We start from the raw sequence: 18,786 nt of genomic DNA on the forward strand, positions 1-18,786 counted from the left end.
GGACGAACAGGGTAGTCATTCCCAGCAACCCAACTCACCAATGCACATGGCGGGGTGGCCATGGAAGGCATTGCAGAGATAATGAATGTCAGAAGCTACAGAAATGTCTGTTATCATTTCTGGTGAATGGAAGGCATTGCTTTGAAGGAGAGACTAACAGAAAGTTGGGTCTTGCTACGAAGAAGCAAAGCCTAGATATCGACTCAGAACCAGGCAAAGGAACAGAACCAAACTTGACAACTGGGTGTGAAAGCCTCTGGCAACTGACCTAGACAGAGAGAAACAGCCTGGGGCAGGAGTCAGACACCTTCAGGTGCATTGATAAGGCCTGTCCTTAAACCCAAGGGAGGAATCTTGGGGTAGCAGATCCAGTGGAGCCATCTTGGACCAGGGAAAATGGGGGCTGGGTACTCCTACACTGATGTCTACCAGACCTGCCCACCTGGGCCTCTGTTCCAAGGCTTCCCTTTTGGGCAGGTCAGGTCTGTTCTGAAAGCCTGAGTCCATCATCTTAGGTGACCCAGAATGGGAGAGAGGGAAGGCAGGGTGTCTCTTGGAGCAAGGAGGAGAATTCCCAGCGGACAGAGACAAATGCAGCATGAGACTGGCCTCTCATGAGCACATGGTCCTTCCTGTCCAGGACCTTCCAGCCCAGGCTGGGGCAGCTGGCTATACCTTGGCCAGACCCTCTGCAAAGAACCCAGGCGGAGTGGACAAGTCAGGAAAAAAAATGAAACATTTCATTTTATTCTGAATAAAAAACTCAAACAGACAGAACAGTTCGGAATTGTGAAAAACTTCATCTCTAGGACACAATTTCACAGAAATCGTCTCGCACAGTGTGGGCCCTGATCACGTGCCCCAGGATCAGACCCTTGGGAGTGGCTACGTGCTCCCCAAGTGCTCTGGGGGGCCCGGACCCAGCCACAGTAACAGGCTGGGTGCTGGAGGGAAGGGGGAGTGCGGCCTGTCCTTTCCTCCCTTCCCCCTTCTGCCTTGATCTCAAAGTCACAATGGTCTGTCTCTGCAGAACCTGCCCAGGCCACTAGGAAGGGAGCGCCCGGGGGCTATCCTCTCTCTCTCAGACTCTGCAGTCCCAAGCCAGGACCCTGGCCCTTCTTCCCCCAGACAAAGCTGTAGCCACTTCTCCAACCTGAGGGGCTTCACCAGGGTTGCCTTCTTTCAGAAGGGAAACAAGTACCTCTCAGACCTCGAAGTAACTCCTTTAGGACCGTGGGAGGAAAGGGGGACAGGGTATGTTCCTCTCCAGAAACAGGGAGCTCCGAGAGAGGCACTTCCCTGAAGGTCCTGGCCTAAGACCAGTGGCCACTGGGGCCCAGGCCCCTCCTAGGGGTCACTAACAGACTCTGAGGCATAGGGGGAACCTGAGCTCAGTCCTGGGGCCCCCTCTTGCTTCTGGCATCCCACATGCCCCGCTTGGAGTGGTAGTGATGGTAGAAGTTTCGGAGCCGGAGTCGCTCTACCTCCAGACCGGCCTGCAGGACCCTGGGGGAAGGGGCAGGGGAGGCAGGGGACGAACGGCAGTAAGGGCAGGAGGCTGTGCATGCTCTCCCTGCAGGCTTGGATTAAGACCCCCAGTCCCCCAAATCTGCAATTCTCTCCCCCATCTCCACCTCTGGGGTTCCTGCAAGTCCCAGATCAAATCCCATTTTTTTTTTTGGCCTTCTGGAGGCAAAGGGGTTAAGTGACTTGCCCAGGGTCACACGGCTAGCGTCTGAGGCTGGATTTGAACTCAGGTCCTCCCGAATCCAGCGCCGGTGCTCTATCCCCTGTGCCAACTTCTACAAGATGTCCTCCCTAAGCCCCTGAGATTCCACTCCCTCCGCCCCCCCAATTTATCTGGTTTAGTTTATCTGCTCCCATGTGTAAACTGTGAGGTCCCTGAGGGCAGGGTCCGGCTTTTGCCTTTCTTTGTCTCCTCAGGGTTCAGCTCTACGCCAGGACACAAATGGGGAGGGTGGGGGGGAAGGTCAGATACCTGTCCAGCAGTTCCCAGTCCTCGCCGCCCCAGCGGTCCCGGAACTCCTCGGTGTTCATGCCCCCAACTCGGTCAAAGTCCGACTTGTAGATCCCGAAGAGACCGAAACCATTCACCTCCCAGTAGCCTGAAGGGAGAGGGAGGCCAGAGAGCAGGCCTGGAATCCCAGGAGCTACCCCGCCTCCACCCCACGCCCCTCACCCCAGGCAGGATGCGACCGACTATCCCGAGGAAGGCTGGTGAGGGACTGGCAGGTGCTCCCTGGGGTCCCCCTGCCCAGCGCTCGCGGGGGCGGGGGGAACGGACGGGACTACCATGGGGGTCGCCCGGGGAGCTCCCACAGCTGAGCCGCATGACCACGGGGGCGAAGGCGAGTTTTCCCTCCACGCAGTGTTTGCGGATGCCGTCCAGAATGTTGAGGGGGAAGTGAATGTGCAGATCACACAGGAACACGATGCTGCTGCCGTCCTGGTACGTAACGAGAGCTGACCCGCAGCCGGTCCCTGGTCTAGCGCCCTCCACCCGCCAAGCCCGGCCCGGCCCGGCCCGCGCGGCCCTCCCCGCCCCTCCCCGTGGGCGCGCCCTGCCCTGGGTCACCTCGATGGCATCCACGCCCGCCTGGAGCCCCGAGGCCCGCTCGAAGTTCCCGGAGCGCTTCAAGTACTGGTACCTGGTGGGAAGTGGGTCAACGGCTGTTGAGGGTGTCGGGGCGGGGTTCAGGAGCCTAGGGGAGCGGCACAGGCAAGGGCGGGCGGGGAGGGGCCCAGGTGCTCGTTACCGGGGCAGCCGCGCCGCCCGTAGGGCTCGCTCCACGTCCATGTCGTCGCTGTCGAAGTCCACCAGGACCACACTGAAGCGCGTGTCGCCCGTGAGCGCGTGCAGCGAAGCCATGTCCCAGAGGAAGCGGGTCACCCAGCGCGCCTGGTTCTTCACTGGGGACAGACGGGGAGGCCGGGGGTTAGCGGGGCCCAGGCCCTTCGCCGGCCGCAGCCCCGCCCGAGCTCGGCCCCTGCTCTCACCCGCCCGGTACCTGGCACCACAAAGTGAACCATGACGTCTTGGCGCCAAGCTAGCCGCACTGGCCGGCAAAGCAGGGGCTCAGGGGTGCGGCTCGGAGACTCCGATGGGGTCCGGGCCGCGGCTGCCTCAGGGGCCGCCCCGTCGTCGCCATCGCCGTCGTCAACCTCGGCTTCGTCTTCCCCATCGGCCCCGGCCCGGGCCCGTGGTAGCCGCAGGAAGACGTACTCGGACAGCCGCAAGCGTCCGTGTCCTCCACGCTCCTGCAGCTCCAGCTCCAGCAAGTAGCGGCTGCCACGGGCCGAGTCCCGGCGCTTCTCCACGTTAACGATGCGCAGCAGCGAGAAGCGCCTGAGAGCGAGGGGGGTCGCGGTCACTGGGGCCCGGGGCTGCCGGCACTGCGCACCCGCCCGGCTCCCGCCCGGGCCAGCGGATCCGGCCCCCTCTTGGGCAATACCCTCGCGGCCTTCTTTCGCTGGACCCCAGGGTCGCTTTCTGCCTGCCTTGGAACGGAGCCGACAAGCAAACAGCTCCATGGAAGCAAGCTCTAGCCAGGCCATATGGAGGTAATCCGCAGAGGGAAGGCACCGGTGGGATTTTAGTTGGGATTCCCAGGAAGGCACGAGATAGATGAGGAGAGAGAGAGGGTTCGGCCAGAGAAAATGCCAGAGCCCCGAGAGAGGGCCGCAGAGAAGTGGAAGGGGCAGCCGGGACACTCAGTGTCAACCAGGATTTTCGGTTTGATTCCAGCGATGAGAGAGAGCCACAGGACTCTATTGATGGGGCCAGTGTTTGTCAGCTGCGTGGAGGGTGCACTGGCTGGAGGGGGAGGGGTGAGGCTGAGCCCAGCCTTAGCCCATACTTGAAGAGATGGAGGCCTGCACCAGCACGGTGGGCTGGAGGAAAGGAGGCTTGGGTGAGAGACCCATGAGGCCCCCAAAGGTAAAATCCAGAGGCCTTGGCAACAGATCCGATAGGAGAGGGCAGAGAGTGAGGAGTGGAGGGGGACACTTTGGTAGGGAGCCTGGGAAAGGGGAGGGCCCTTTGGGGATGTGGTGAGTTTAGGGCATCTCTGAGACATTCAGTTAGTGATGTCCAAGAGGCAGCTGGAGATGGGAGGCTGAGCTGGGAAAAAGCAGATTTGAGAATCCTCAGCATAACGGTGGAAACTGATGAGGTCACAGGGTGGGGGGTATAGAAGGAGAAAGGAAGAAGGCCCAGGACAGGGGCAGTTATGGGAGACTGAGGAGGAGCCCCAGGAGAGAGCAGAGTGTCATGAAAACAGAGAGGACAGGATCAAGAAGAGGGGTTGGTTAAGTGCTTTGCTAATATTTCATCTGCTCCTCACAACAACCCTGTGATGCTATCAGTATCCCCATTTTGCTGTTGAAGAAACTGAGGCAGATGCAGGCTAAATGACTTGCCCAGGGTCACAGAACTAAGAAGTGTCTGGGGATGGATTTGAACTCAGGTCTTCCTGACTGCAGTCCCAGTGCTCTGGGCACAGTAGTGCCCCTGGCTGCCCAAAAGGCCAAGAAGGCCTCTGATTTGAGAAAACGTCTTTAGATTTGGCGGAAGGAATTTCAGTCAGGTGCTGAGGTCAGAAGCTAGACCGTTGAAAGTTAAGAGAGAAGAAAGCAAGTGGAGGCACCTACTGGAGAGAGATGGGACAGTAAAAGGATGGATTGAGGGAGGGGTTTGCAGGATGGGGAGACACAGGCAGGTTGTAGGCATGAGGGAAGCAGGCAAGGACAGGCTGAAGATGAGCCAGGGAGGAGATAGTGGGGGCCATCTGACAGAGAAGTTGGAAGAGAAGGGGTCAGTCCTATTGCCCCAAAGGCAGGATGGAGCACGGGACATGGCCACAATGCTGGTCCCACTGAGCAGCCCTTAGCTACAAGACAACAGCTTCACCTACAGGAACTATGGCGCCAAGCTCCCCCTTCACAAAGCATCCTTTGTCTAGGAACCCAAGTCTTGTTCTCAGGACTGTCCCCTGGAACAGGGGTATGACTTGGCCTCGGAGGGTGGGAGAGGGGGATGGGTTCTCCTGGGAGAGGCTGCCTGCCTCTTTCACCTTGCTTGCTTCTCCTCCTCTTCACCCCTGCCCCCAATGTGCCAGCTCATGCCCACTAACTGTGGGGGTCCCCCACAGCTCTGTCCTGGGCTCTCTCCCTGCTCAGTGCTATTCACTATTCCCCATCTCACAGATCCCCCTTCTCTCCTCACCCCATTCCCATTGTGCCTCCACACCTCAGACACCCCCTTCTGTCCCCACCTCCCCACTGTGCCTCCCTGTCTCACAGACACCCCTTCTCTCTGCTCCCAGAAGCACTACCATGGCCTGCCAGGTCCTCTTCATCTGGAATAGCTTCCTAATCCTTCCAGCTGTGAAAATCCTCCCACAGAAGGGGTCTGACTATGCTGCTCTGAACCTTTTGGGGGCACCCTCTACCCCAGGCTTCCCAGCTAGCTCCTTGTACAGAGCTCATTCCTCATCTCCCTGTCCTCCTCCCTGCAGGCACCCAAGCTTTTGCCCTTCTGGCGTTTCTATCTGGGTAGAGGTGCTTGGCACCCTGATTGGCCTCCTTGCCTCCAGTCTCTTCCAGCCCAACCCAACTCCTCACTCTAATCCAGCCTTGACTGCCAAGCTGAATTTTCTCAAGTGTAGTGTAGACCCCCCAGCCCCTTCCCAGACTCCAGCACCTCCCTCTCACCTCCAAGGATCCAGCAAAGCTCTCTGGCATTTCAAGTCCTTTCCAGGCCCCTCCCTCCCTTTCTCTCCTTCTTCTACTTGATTCTCCCACCCGCAACTGCTATTCAGCTGCCCTGGCCTCCTCCTCCTAGCTCTGGGCCTGGCATACAGTAGGCACTCAATCAATGCTGACAGTGTGGCTGGTCTTGAAAAAGATGCTCCATCTTCATCTCTGGCCATCCCCCATCCCTGGATCGCTTTTCTTCCTTCCCCACTCCTGCTTCCTAGTTTCCTGTCACCTCTCCTGGGTCCCTGCCCTTCTCCCTGCCCCCTTCCCACCCCCATGTCCCCCAGTTATAGCCCTGGGAGCTTCTCAAGGGCCAGGCCTGTGATTCTGCCCCTGAGCTTAGCTCAGTGCCTGACACACAGTAGGTGCTTACTCATTGTTGCTACCTGCCTGCCTGGCTTTCAGCCATCATTCTCATCTGGTCCATGGAGCCCTGGTGTGAGAAACTACTCTAGGACTTTGCGGAGGGGGCAGGGGTTTGACCCCTGGCTGGCCTCCAAGAGGAGGCTGGGATGGCCCTGGGCTCTGGCCTCCCCTCCTGCTGCATGCAGCCTCAGTCTCCATTTGAAGCCTGACCCAAGGAAGGGCCTTGTCTCCAGGAAACTCTCCCTGCCCCCCAGAGAGCCTGGGACAGGCATCCATAACTGCAGGGGGCAAGGGGCCCCAGCTGAGGTGGTAGCCATGCCTATCCTTCCCCACCTAGCACCACCCCCCCCCCCACCCGGCCCTGGCTTGGCCAGCCCCCAGGTACCCTTCATGCAGGGTGTTCAGCCGCTCCATGTACTGGGCCACAACATCCACAGCCTCTGACTCAGGCAGCTGGAGGTTCCCAGACACATTGCATCGAAGGTCATTCCAGTCTGAGCGGAGCAGCTCAAAGTCCATGGCGCCCACACTGAAGGTCCGCTGCCAGTTGATGGCATCCTCAGGCCAGGAGCCCTTAGGCGGGACACCGGCCTCTTCCTCCTCGCTATCCTGGGACGTGGCAGTCTCCTCTGGGCCACCCTCAGCCTCTTCCACCCCTATCTTTTCCCCTTGAGGCCTAGCCTGTGCCACTTCTGACACATGAAGGAAAGAAGTCACTGGCTCACCACCCTCAGAGGAGGTGTTTGAGGTCAGGCCTGTGAGCCCAGTGGTTAGGTCCAGGGACCCCTGGGTGAAGCTGACTCTGGAGGTCCTCTGGAGAGAATTTGGGGGCCTTGGAGCCCTGGCTGCAGTGGTGCTGACCGTTGGGGCCCTATGGCCTGGAGGCCTGCGAAGCGCCCGCAGATGCACCCTCTGAAGGGGCCGGGGGTAGAGAAAGATGCCAGGCAGTGGGGGCTGCCAGGGGCCATGGGCTAGCCAGGGCCGGGGCCTTGGGGGCTGCGTCCGAGGGGACCGGCGCTGCCCAGGGTGGACCCTTGTCACATACACTTTCTCTGGCTTCTTCAGTGATCGTGGGGCAGCCCCCTGTGCGGGAGACCTGGGGGGTGGTGCCCGACCCAGAAAGAGGGGGGTAGACTGGGCTCCGACAGGATTCTGGCGTGTGTCTGCGGCCGTGTGGGCCCAGCTCAGGGCACGTGTTAGCCGGGTCTCCCTCCTAGGATGGGGGCTGGGGCTGCTGTTTACGGTCCCTTGGTGGTCCTGAGTGGTCCAGGGAGGAGGGGTGGTCCTGCTTGGGGAGGGGTGGGCTCCTGTGGGCTCTGGGCTAGCCACTTCCACTTCCTCCTCCTCTTCTTCCTCCTCCAGGAAACCTGGGGAAAAGGGATGGCTAGTCAAGGAACTGCCCAGGAGGGGGAAGAGTCTGGCAGGATTCTGGCTGGGCACACTCACTGTCTGGATCAAGGAACAGGAAAGCTGCTCGTCCTGCATCCTCCTCCTCCCTGTCTTCTTCATCGTCCATCTTCATGTATTTGTAAAACCCAAACCTGGAGAGGTAGAGGGGTCAGACTGAGAAAGCCCTTCCCTTCTCCCCTGGCTGCCCTATGTAAGCACCTGCCCCTCAGCCCAGCTCAGCCCCTGTCTGGCCCCTGTTGGCCCTACCTCTCCAGGTACAGTGGTGACTCCCGGTAGAAGCACTTGTTACTAGTTTCCATGTGCGTGAGTCGAGTGAAGTCATTGGGGTAAACAAAGGAGAGGTAGACCTGGAGGAGAAGGTCACAAAGGTCACAGGTTAGAGGCAGGGCTTCACTTCCTGGAATGACACTGGAGGTTGGGGGAGAGGTCACTTACAAACTGCAGGCCCTGGTAGCGGGCAATGGGGAAGTCTTTGACCACATAGGTGGGGGCGTAGGCACAGGGCAGCAGCACGTTCTCCAGACGGGCCGGCTCCAGCCTCGGTGCTGTGGGGGAGGATGGAGGGAGAAGGGTGGGTGACCCTGCCCCAGCCCCTGTCCTCCAGCACCCTCCCTGCCCCAGCCCCAACCCCTGCCCCTCCTCACTGAGGAAGAAAGTGTCCCGAGCATCTGGCCTCAGCATGTCCGCTCCTAGCTCCTTGGGCTGCAGCCCCGGCTTGGCCACATGGCTGGCCAGGGACTGGGGGATGTGGGCCACGTGATCCATCTTTAGGGATGACTCATCTAGGGGCAGGAGGGAGGACCCCTGAAGTCAGTGCATCTCCCGGGCTCCCCTCTCCAGGACCCCTGGGCAGGCACTCGAGAGCCACCCCCTCTCCCACCTGTATAGAGAGAGATGTACGGCGGGCCAATGACCTCGAACTTCAGGCCGGGAAGAAACAGGCGCCACTGGGGAGGAAGGGGGAGGGGGGGGAAGGGGGACAACATGTTAGATCCGGGGAAGGGAGGCTCCGGCTGTCCTGGAGGGCTACCCTCTCTGGTCTTGGTCTGGGGGCTCAGTACTTACCCCCACTTCCACATGGTCAGATCCCCGGTCATCTTGTTTGTGTAGAAGCTCAAAGTAATATCTTCGGGAAGAGGAGAGCCTGGGGCAGAGGGGGAGGGGAGGCTGAGGGTCTTGCCTCCCCAAGGGGGGTGGGGAGACTGAAGATCCTACCTGGGGGAAGAGAGACTGGGGGTCCTGCCTCCCCAAGAGGGGAGGGGAAGATTAGGGGTCCTGCCTCCTCAAAGGGGAACTCTGGCTTTTTGGAGGCTGGAAAGAATTCACTTAGGGTACAACATAAGGAGTTTGAGCCCAGGTCCTCAGAGGTGAAGGACAGGGCTCCCCCTACTTCACCATGACGACGGTTTTGTCTGTGGCTAGAAGGGGATGCCCTGATAGCTGGGTGGGGTGGGGCGGTCAGTCGCTCACCGCTTTGGCTTGGACACTTGGGAGCTGAACTTGGTGAATTCCCCAGGTGCTGTCCACTCAGAGCCAGTCTACAGTGGGGGACACAAGGGAAGTAGATTACTTGGGCCCCTTATTTTGGTAGGAGCCAATGAGAAGCTTGAAGGTGGATGGAGACAGACACAGCTCGGATAACCCGGACAGGGCCTCAGGCAGGGAAGGTGGGGGTGCAGGAATATGGGGTGGGGAGGGGCCTCAGACATCATCCCTGATTTGTAGTGTCTGTGGTGAGAAGTCATCTGGCCAGTGTTTAAGACCCTCTAGCTACAGGGAGCTCACCACCTACCGAAGCAGTGATTCCTAACGTGGGCCAGCCACCAGAGACTTTGTTCCTCATGGCCCTCTCTCACTTCCTGGCTTGGCTCCTCAATCTGCCCTCCAGGCCCAATTGTGATCCCCTTTCCTCCGAAGGCAGTGGCTTCCAGCCCTGAGAGCCACTCTCTCCAGCTACCCCCATTCCCCCTTCCAGCTTAGTTCCCTAGAGTGAATGCACCCTTCCCCTCAGACTCAGGTGGCTTTGGCCTCAGACCCTTTACATCCTGGACTTGGGAAGCTGATTTTTCACTTTTCTTCCAAGCACTGGGGATCTCCTTAGTGTGGGTCCCCAAAGGCCCCTTGGGAGGGGTCCTGCCCTCTGCTGGGCCCATGGAACCCAGATGCCTGGCAGGGTACAGGGCCTGCTGGCAGAGTGTTTCTGGCTTGGAAGGGCCTGGGGGAGCTGATGCTCCTGTGCCTGATCTGTGAGCAGTGGCAGGCTGGATCTCCTCACCCCAGCCCATCCCTGGGCCCAACTTCTACTCTGGGGTGACCTTTGTGATAAGCCAGCAATCTACACTTCTAACCAAGTCATGAAGAAAAATGCTGAAATGAACCCTCCCCCCAAGAACAGAGCCTCAGAGCACATCACTGGATGTCCCCAACCCCAGCTCTGCTGGAAATTCCTGGGGCCTACCTTGCCTACATAGGCCACAAGTTGGGCGCCTGCTGGGCTTTCATCAGGACTCAGCCAGAACTCAGAGTTATCATCTGAGGCCACAGAGAACTGGAGATCACCTGAGGACCAGAGGGGCACAGACTCTAATACCAGAGTTAGGGCTGGCAGAGTTCTGATCCATCCCAGGGCATGGAGAGTTTCAGCGATTCTGGCCCACATCTCCACATCCCCCAGATTCTCCCATCTCCCACTGTTGTTGAGATCTCAGCAGAAACCCGTATTGGGGTGTCCTGGAGCTTGTACAGCCTTCCCTCCATACCTCCCCAAACGCCGTTCCCCCATACCATCTCTGCTGGGGTGGATATAGCCAAAAATTCGCAGTCCATAATTCTTCCACTTGGGGGACACAGCCAATTTCTTCACAGTAGTTCGAGTCTGGGCAGGAAGCATGGATGGCAAGCCAGTGACTTCCTGATCCCAGGGTTCCCACTATGCATCTCCTTCCAATGCTCTCCATCCTCATGCCCTCACAGACCCCTCATCTCCCTTAATACTGCTTCCTGGTTCCTCTGGGCCCTCCCCATAGACCCTCCCAACCTTCCCCAATGTACCCTCAGCCTCCCACTAGTGTCCTACATCCTTTCCCAATATCTCCTTGGCTGCTGGTCTCTTCCTCCAATCTCCCCCATGCTCCTTCAACCTCTTCAGCCCCCCAGTGTTCCAGTCATCTCAATTCTCCTTCTTTAGAGTCTGGTCCAGTGCCCTTCCCCTAGTCCCCTGCCCCCTCCTCAGTTCCCCCCAGGTACACACTCACATGGGGGAACAGTGGGAAGTGAAGATTCCTCCTCAGGCTCCCCACAGTGGCCCCACACCAGTCCTCAAACACGTGTAGGTTAACCTTCCCCCTGTACTGTGTGTGCAAGAGGCCCATGGACCTGTCATACTGAGTGCAGCAGCAAGCGGGGGGCTGGGGGTGAGCGTCAGCCTCCTCCAAGCCCTCCCCACCCCTGGCACTCACCTCCTCCTGCCACCGGGGGACCTGGTGGGTGAGGTTCAGGAGGGATGACCTTCCCGCCTGGCCAGGGAAGGTACTCAGCTCCCGCCCCTCTGCCTGCTGGAGAGATCGTGACTCAGGCTGTGGAGATAGGGGCTGGAGTGGGAGGGAGACCTCACCTCCAACACACCTGCTTGTTTCTCAGGATCACTTACCAGCTGGTCTTCCTCATGACTCTCACTGGAGTCTTCCAATCTCTTGGGGGGGGACACGACCTGGGGTCCCCCCACCCCCTTCCCGGCATCTGTGACCTCACTCAGCCTCTCTCCATCTGCAAAGGCAGCGCATGGGGGAAATGTTGCATGGTGCCCCCTCAGAGACAAGGCTCCCCAGATCTCTCCCACACCAGCAGACTCCTTATCTTGAACTGCTTCCTGGGTCAGGGGGCTGGATCCCAGCCTTGAAAGCTCTCCCCATCTTCTCCCTAAGTCCCTGTTCCCTACCACAGAAGAACCCTGCCAGGGAGTCAGGAGGTGGGCAAGGACAGGGAGAGGTGACGGTGATGACCCTCACTCCCACGGCCTGCTGCTATGCAGGGATGTGCCCGAAGTCTGGAGAATCTAAACCAAAGGGCTTGAAACTGAAAGGATGCACCCACAAAGTTAGCTTGTGCAGATGGCTAGCACAGCAGGAGAGCCCTGCAAAGGCCTTGGGTACAGAAGGAGTCAAGAGGCCCAAACACACAGGCAGCTGACCAAGAGGGCACAGCTTTGACTTGACCCTACAGGTCCCAGGAGATCAGGTAGGTCTGGAGGCTTCACATAGGGGTGTGGCTCCAGCAGGGCACACCAAGAGCAAGGATACATCCCAGGTGGGAAACCCAGGGGTCAGAAGCAAAATGGAGAGGGTGGAGGTAGAAACACAAGGCATGTTTATCATCAGAGTACACGAGAAACAACTCAAACAGTAAGGAAACAACAGAAGGGGCCCCAGGTGCCATAGGAGTGATGGGGGCCTCAGTGATCCAGAGCCCTTTCTGCCCAGAGTAGACCGTCGAGTCTGTCACTAAGGCAAGCAGAGGGGAATGATGGGATGCTTGGCAGGAGGGGGTGTGATGATTCCATGGAAGAGTCTGGGATGCAGGAGAGGCAGGCCAGATGCAGCTGCACATGAGACCCCCAGACTTGGGGACAGCAGGTTTCCAAGGGTTCAGAGGAAGGAGAACGGGGACCCCTTCAAGTCTGACAAAGGGAGGCCAGCTCAGGAAAGAGGAGAGTCAGGAGTGAAATTCTGAAGGAACCAAGAGGACATTTCACTGAGGAGCAGGGCTGAGAAGGGGGCATCTCCAAAGGCCCACCTGCCAGTGGGCACTGTTAGAAGGCAGAAGGCAGCTGTGAGGGCCAGTAGGACAGGAAGGCTCTAGGAGGGGAGCCTGAGAAGCCAGGCCAAGGATGACGGAGTGGCTCTGCACATGGCAAGGGAGAAGCTGGGAGGAGGGAGGAGGCTGGACAGAGGGCCTCACCCCTGCCAAGAAGCATCTTCAAGAAGGACGGTCCAGCGGGAAAGGACCTGGCTCCAGATCTCCCCTCTAATGCTCACTGCCAGGCTGACCTTGGGTCCGGGCCTCAGTCTCCTCATTCTGCCAAATGGGGAGGTGGGAGCAGATGGCCTTTGTCTGGATGTAGGACCCAGACTCAGCCTTGAGACCCTGCACATCAGAGCTGCGCCTCCCTGTGTCCTCCCACAAATCAGTCCCTCAAAGCAGGGGATGGGGCTGCCTCCTCTGTGCCATGTGGTCCAGGAAGAGCTTTTCCCTTAGACCCAGATCTGCTATGCCATAGTGTATGCTCTGAGAGCTCCACCAGCAGGTGACAGAGGAGAGGAGCAGGATGTGGGGTGGTGCCCCCAAAGAGGCCCCTCTGAGTGTCTAGACCTTCCCTCGATGGCTGCTCCTGGCTTCCAGAGAGCATCTGCCAGTGAAAATTCTCTGGAAACCAGAGGCCTCAGGGTTGGCCAAAGAGAGAGCCTTCCAGGTCTGCCTTGGGCTGGGGAACACATACATGCCAGGGGAGGGGGCGCAATCTAAACCCAGGAAGGGCTGGCCCCTGTTAACTTTCCTACAGGTCGGTCCTACCAGAGTGGAGGCAGATTTTACAGCTAGGAGGCCCAGAGAAAGGGATTAGCCCGAAGTCACACAGGTGGATCGTGCATGATGCCATGTTACAGAAGGGAACTGCCAGCTGGGCCCAGTCCCCCTCACTGGCCTTCAAGTCTCTGCTGCCTGAAGACGGGCCCCACATTAGTGGAATGACCAATCTTGGCACACTCCAGCACGAAACCTGGACCCCTCCACTCGGATGTCTGCGGGCATCTCAAACTGGGCAGATGCCACACCAGGCTCTTTGTCTCCCCCCACACCTGCCCTGAATTCCAGCATGGCTGCCCATCTGTCCAGGCTGGCAGCCTCAGTGGCGGCATCCCAGTACATCAGGCTGTGGAGCCCAGCCCTCCGGTTACAGACCAAGGAAAAGCCATGTCCAAGTGCACCTGACTCAGTCATGTTTCCTCCCTGTGGTCTCCATTTTTGCTTCGGCTGGGGGGCAACACACAGGACCACCACCCTAGGCAGATCCTCACCTCCTCTCACCTGGACTACTGCAATTGTCTCTGAATTGGGCTCCGCGCTTGCAGACTTTCCCCTCCAATCCATCCTCCACACTGCTAAGGCACACTTCTGACCTCACTGGATCCCACTACCTACAGGACAAAATGTACACTCCTAATCCTGGCATTTGAGGCCCCTGCCCACCTGACCCTCCTTCCTCCATGCCTTCACAGCCCCCATCTCCAGCCCCAGGGTAAGTGGCCAATGCGCCTCTCTCCACCATGGCACCCAGTGCAAAGGGAAGAAAGCAAGGCAGAGAGCCTGATGGGAGGGAGAAGTCATGGATGGAGAGAGCTGATGGGCTCTCTGGCTTGGGCTCTCTGATTCAGCAGTTCCCCAGGTTGGTTTCCGGGGAGTGATGAGCAGATGCTGAGGTTTTAACTTCCCCATGTTCTGAGAAACTCGCTTCCCTCATTCTATACCTCCCCACCCCCATTATCCTGTGGGGGCCCTTACCTCACACTGAGCCAGGCTACCTGCTAGAGAAAGGGGGTGGTTCTGAGGGGCTCCCCTGCTGGGGGTGAGTCCTCAGAAACAGGAGAATAATGGCTTCCCCTTTGGGAAGCTGGCTGGTACTCCCACTCCCCTTGCCTGGAAGAACTCTTTGGGGCTCCCTCCTCGAAGGAGGCTGGCCCCTCCTTCCCCTTTCCTTGCTCAGGCCTTAGCCTGTTCGGTCCCCTCACTTACAGTGTGTCCCCCTCTTCAGTCCATCCTGCCCTCAGACACCAAGGGTCTTCCTCCTAAAGCAGGCACTCTCCTCCAAAACGTTCAGGGGCTCCCTATGGCCCTAACCTAAGATGTAACTGCACTCGGGGTTTAAAGGCTTTCCTCTCTGGCCCCTGACAACGTGTTCCACACATTCTACCTTCTGGCTGCTGCTCCCCAAACCGGGCACCTTATCTCTTGCCTCTGTCTACCTGCCAGTCCCTCTTGCTTGTATACACACCACCTTCACCTTGGCCTCTCCCCCAGTCCGAGGCTCAGCTCAGGGAACAACAGCTCCCCAGGGGCACTTCCCCAACACCCTTGCTTGGTGGGACTCTCACCCGCCACAACACAAGTATTCTCCTATTTACTTCTCTGGTGAATGGTCCGTTTGCCACCCCAGAGACTGTTTGATTATTGTAAAACTAGGTCTTAGAAGGGGACTCTACAAAGATGGGATGGGGGTGTGTGTGTGTGTGCGCGCGCGCGCGCGCGCGCGCGCGTGCATGCGCCCTCGTGTGCATGTGCACATGGTCTCACATGCTACTGTGCTCAAGCATGTGTGGCCCCAAAGAAATCTGAGCAGGGGGAGGGATGGAGAAGTACCTAAGGAGGAATGGAATGGAACCCCAACTGGACTAAGGGGTGGGGAGCTCCCTTGCCATTCTGGGAGTCCATGAGCTGCAACTTCATCCCGTGCTGTTTGGCCCCGCCCTCACCAGATGTGGAACCTCAGTTTCCAACAACATACACCCTTGGAAAGAGAAGATGCCACCAGAGGATGCTGACCCAGGGGTGTGCCCAGCATTGGGACAGAGGGCAGGCTACAGGATGTGGGACAGAACCCCAGCCTTTGTGCTGCCCCCCATCAACAGTGAGCCGAGCAGAGCAGAAAATCCTCGAGTGGTGGCAGGGACTCAGTATCCTATCAGCCCCAGTAGACACAGGGCCCCAGAAGGAAGTGTTAGTGGTTTGAATCACATTCTTGTCCCCTTCTGATGAGAGGGCCCAGGCCTTCCTCCCCAGCACCCAAATGGACAAGCCACTGAAAGCCAGTGCTGACAAGCAGAAGGAGGGCACCTGAGAGACCAAAGTCTGAAGGTGTCAGCTGAGAGCCTGGAGCTGGCCAGTGTCCACAGATGGGGGTCAGGGAGTGGGGAACCAGACATGGTCTTAGACCAAAGTAGACACGAGGGCCAGAAATGTGCCTTTGCTGAGTGGAGAATGGAACAAGGGAGTTAGGAAATCCAGAACAACGGAAGCTACATCTCGGCTTTGTCAGACCGAGCTCTCCGACACAGTGGGGTTTCTTCCTGTCATAACACTGACCTGCCTCGGAGTGACCTTTGCCTGTCTCTTGCCTTGTCCTAACGGAGTTTGAGAGCTTCCCACCTAAGACCCCAAGGGCCCCCAGACTAAGCACAACACATCCTTAACCCTTTCCTCCCCAGGTACCTCCCGAAGTGAGGCTATCAGTGTGCCACGAGGAAGCCGCTCCCTCGCCCAAGTTATCAGGTAGATCCAAGGCTCTAGGGGTGTGTGGAGGGAAACTGAGGCAGCTAGGGGACCCTACCTGGGCCGGAGCCTCCGCTGAGGCGCAGCCGAAGGGCTCGGCCCTGGCGCACGAGGCTCAGGTGCAAGTAGGTGAGCCACGCGGCACATGTCAGCAGCACGAGCAGCAGCAGCAAACGGAACTGCTTTCGAAGCTTCTTCACTGGGAACCGCAGCATGGTCAGGGTCGGGGTCCGAGCTGGCCCACCCAAGGCTTCCTGGGCCTGCCTGCCCTCCTGCCCTCCCTTCCTCCCACCTGGTTCGGCTGTCCTTAGCTGCCTCGGCCCCCAGGCACCACCGTCCTCATGCTCCCCGGGCCCTGGGCAAGGAAGGGGCGGGCAGGACTGGAATGGACCAGGCTGGGCAGGGCCCGGATGGGCAAGGCAGAGCCCGAATGGGCCGAGCGGGGCAGCGATGGACTGGGCAGGGCCGGCGCTCCCTCCGTCCCTCCGTCCTTCCTTCCTCCCCTCTCTCACTCCAGGGACAGCCAGGCCCGGACCCACTTCAGCGCCCACCGCCCGGGGCCCGGGCTCGGGCTTCGTGCAGTGGGCACGGGGCCGGGGCTCGGGGCCAGCGCATGGCCCGCTCCTCCTTTTCTTCCTCCTCCTCCCGCTCCTTCTCCCTCTCTTTCTCCTCCTGCCTCCTCCTGGTCCCCCTCCTCCCCCTCCCCTCCCTTCCCCCTCTTTCTCCCCCTCCTCTTTGTCCTCCTCCTCCTCCCTGCCCGCCTTTGTCCTTCGCAGCCGCCCGGGAAGGGGCTTCCCAGGCAGGCCCGGCTCTGCGCCCTTAGCCCCGGGGGCCCCAGCTGCTTTCTCCCCGTGGGAGCCGGGGCCGCAGATGGACCTAAAGTAGCTGCAGCAGCGGCGGCGGCAGCGGCAGCAGCAGCGGCGGCCGCGCTGCGATGCTACCCACCGTGAAACGGGCCGCGGGCCGGCCGCCGGCGCCCGGCCAATCACCGGCCAGCTTCTCCAGACCAGCCAATGGGCGGCCTGCGGAGGCGGAGCCCGCGGCGGTTAGGCTGCACCTAGCGTTCATCTCCACGCCAACGCGCAAACATCCACCTGGCGGACGGAACCATCGATGGCCCAACTCGGGGTGGGGGAGGTCTGGCAGCGCGGCCTCCTGTGGCTCGGATCTCTTGCCTGCGAGCCCCGAACCTGGCCGGCGGAGCGAATGCTACCTGAGTCCTTGCAACTGTGCCCCTCTTTGGCGGCGGGCCTGGGAGTAGGCTGGCCAGGACGCGGGGCGGGATCAAAGCTTGCCCCCTCGTCAGGGATGGTCCCTCCCCCGCGAGCCTGAGGGGCGGTGGCTGCGGGCGGGCAGCGGGAGGGATGCTGAGGCTGGACCAGGGAGGAGGGAGAAGGATGGAGGCTGGAGGATGCTGACAGCTCCCGGCAGGCCTTTCTAAGCTCGACCGGGCCAGGAAGCCTCTGCCCGGGGCTAGACCTCTTCCCCTCAGCATGCCTGGGATTTGGTGATCGTGACCCCCGTTTATGCGTGTGTACCGGCAGGGAAAGGGCACCGTCTCGGGAGCAGCCTTGGGCTCCAGCGCTCAGCGTACGTGTGTGCATGGGTGTGCGGGTGTGTGTGTAAAATGTCCATGTGCAGCTGAGGCTATAGAACCACCGGCAGTGGGGTGAGCCTGCTAGGCTAAGGACCAGAGGGACCTGAATTCATGGGAAAAGCTCATCTGGTCCCCAGGCCTAGGGCATTTATTTCACCTGTCAGGGAGATAACTCGATGCAATCCTACCAATATGTCTCAATCCCTGCTATGTGCTAGGCCTGGAGTTTCCACTGCTACCAAGGAAATTCCAAGTGTAACCCTTGTCCCTAGCCTATGTCCTGGGCACTCTGCTAGGCATGGGGCATACAAAGACGAGACAGAAAGAGGCCCTGCCCTCGAGGAGATTCCATTCGTCAATAGGACGCGTACATGGGTAAGCAAACATGCAGTACTTTGAAGAGAGAAGACAAAGAAGGCCAGGGAAGGCCCCCAGTGGGAGGGGGTGCACAGCCTGAACCTGGAAGGAAGAGAAGGGTTTCGACAGGTGGAGATAGAGATGCTTTTCCGTTAGGCCATGGAGGATGTCCTGGATGAATTCAACAAGTCCTTGTTAAGCACTATGTCCCAGACACTAAGAATAAAAAAAAAATGCAGCAGTCCCTGCCCTCAATGAAGATGCATTCTCTGGTGTGTGTGTGTGTGTGTGTGTGTGTGTGTGTGTGCGCGCGCGCGCGCCTGTGTGTCTGTGTTTGAAGTAAGAGAGAGAAGGACATAGAGAAAAATAGATACAGAAAGAGACAGGGAGAGACACATAGAGAGACGGCTGTACTTGTGATCCAGCCCCAACAATATGGTAGGCGCTGTGCTAAGATTTAGGGATATAAAGAAAGGCAAAAGCATGGTCCCTGCTCTCAAGGAGAGACAACACTCCAACAAACCCTAGACAGATAAATTGGAGCTAATCAACAGAGGAGTTTACATGTGATCCTGGAGGTGATAGAGACCCCCTGGAGTCTATTAAGTAGGAGGTGACTTGGTCAGCCCTGCACTTTAGATAGATTGCTTTGATACCCAGGTGGAGGATGGTCTGGAGTGGGGAGCGATTGAGGTAGGCAGACCCTCCAGCAGCTATTGCAATAATCCAGGTGTGAGGGGATGAGCTCCTCTACCAGGGTGTGGGGCAGGATCAGAGGACAGAAGAGACAGTGCAAAGGTGCGATGGACGGCCCTTGTCAACAGATTGCATTTGGGGGGCAGGGATGAAGGTGAGGAGTTAGGTTGCCAGGCTGGGTGAGGCAGAAGTTAGGAAGAAGGGAGGGTTTAAGGGGAAAGACAGTGAATTCCATTTGGGACTTGATGAGTCGAAGATGTCTG

General features: G+C 58.9%; 1 protein-coding gene across 1 annotated transcript; it reads right to left on the minus strand.

Moving 5' to 3' along the window:
• Window positions 1-1,391: 1,391 nt before the first annotated feature.
• B4GALNT4 (beta-1,4-N-acetyl-galactosaminyltransferase 4) lies at window positions 1,392-16,088 on the minus strand. The gene is made up of 20 exons (XM_036764585.1): window positions 15,932-16,088; window positions 11,204-11,319; window positions 11,013-11,105; window positions 10,809-10,904; window positions 10,339-10,429; window positions 10,013-10,113; window positions 9,025-9,092; window positions 8,620-8,698; window positions 8,435-8,501; window positions 8,199-8,336; window positions 7,990-8,099; window positions 7,801-7,901; window positions 7,591-7,685; window positions 6,530-7,511; window positions 3,030-3,367; window positions 2,778-2,931; window positions 2,597-2,669; window positions 2,314-2,467; window positions 2,000-2,126; window positions 1,392-1,506 (listed from the first exon to the last, which is right to left on the minus strand). Exons 1-20 carry the CDS (start codon window positions 16,086-16,088, stop codon window positions 1,392-1,394), a joined length of 3,255 nt encoding a protein of 1,084 aa, XP_036620480.1.
• Between the last annotated feature and the right edge of the window lie 2,698 nt (window positions 16,089-18,786).

This window comes from Trichosurus vulpecula, chromosome 6 (assembly GCF_011100635.1).
Source record: "Trichosurus vulpecula isolate mTriVul1 chromosome 6, mTriVul1.pri, whole genome shotgun sequence".
Taxonomy (NCBI): Eukaryota; Metazoa; Chordata; class Mammalia; order Diprotodontia; family Phalangeridae; genus Trichosurus; species Trichosurus vulpecula.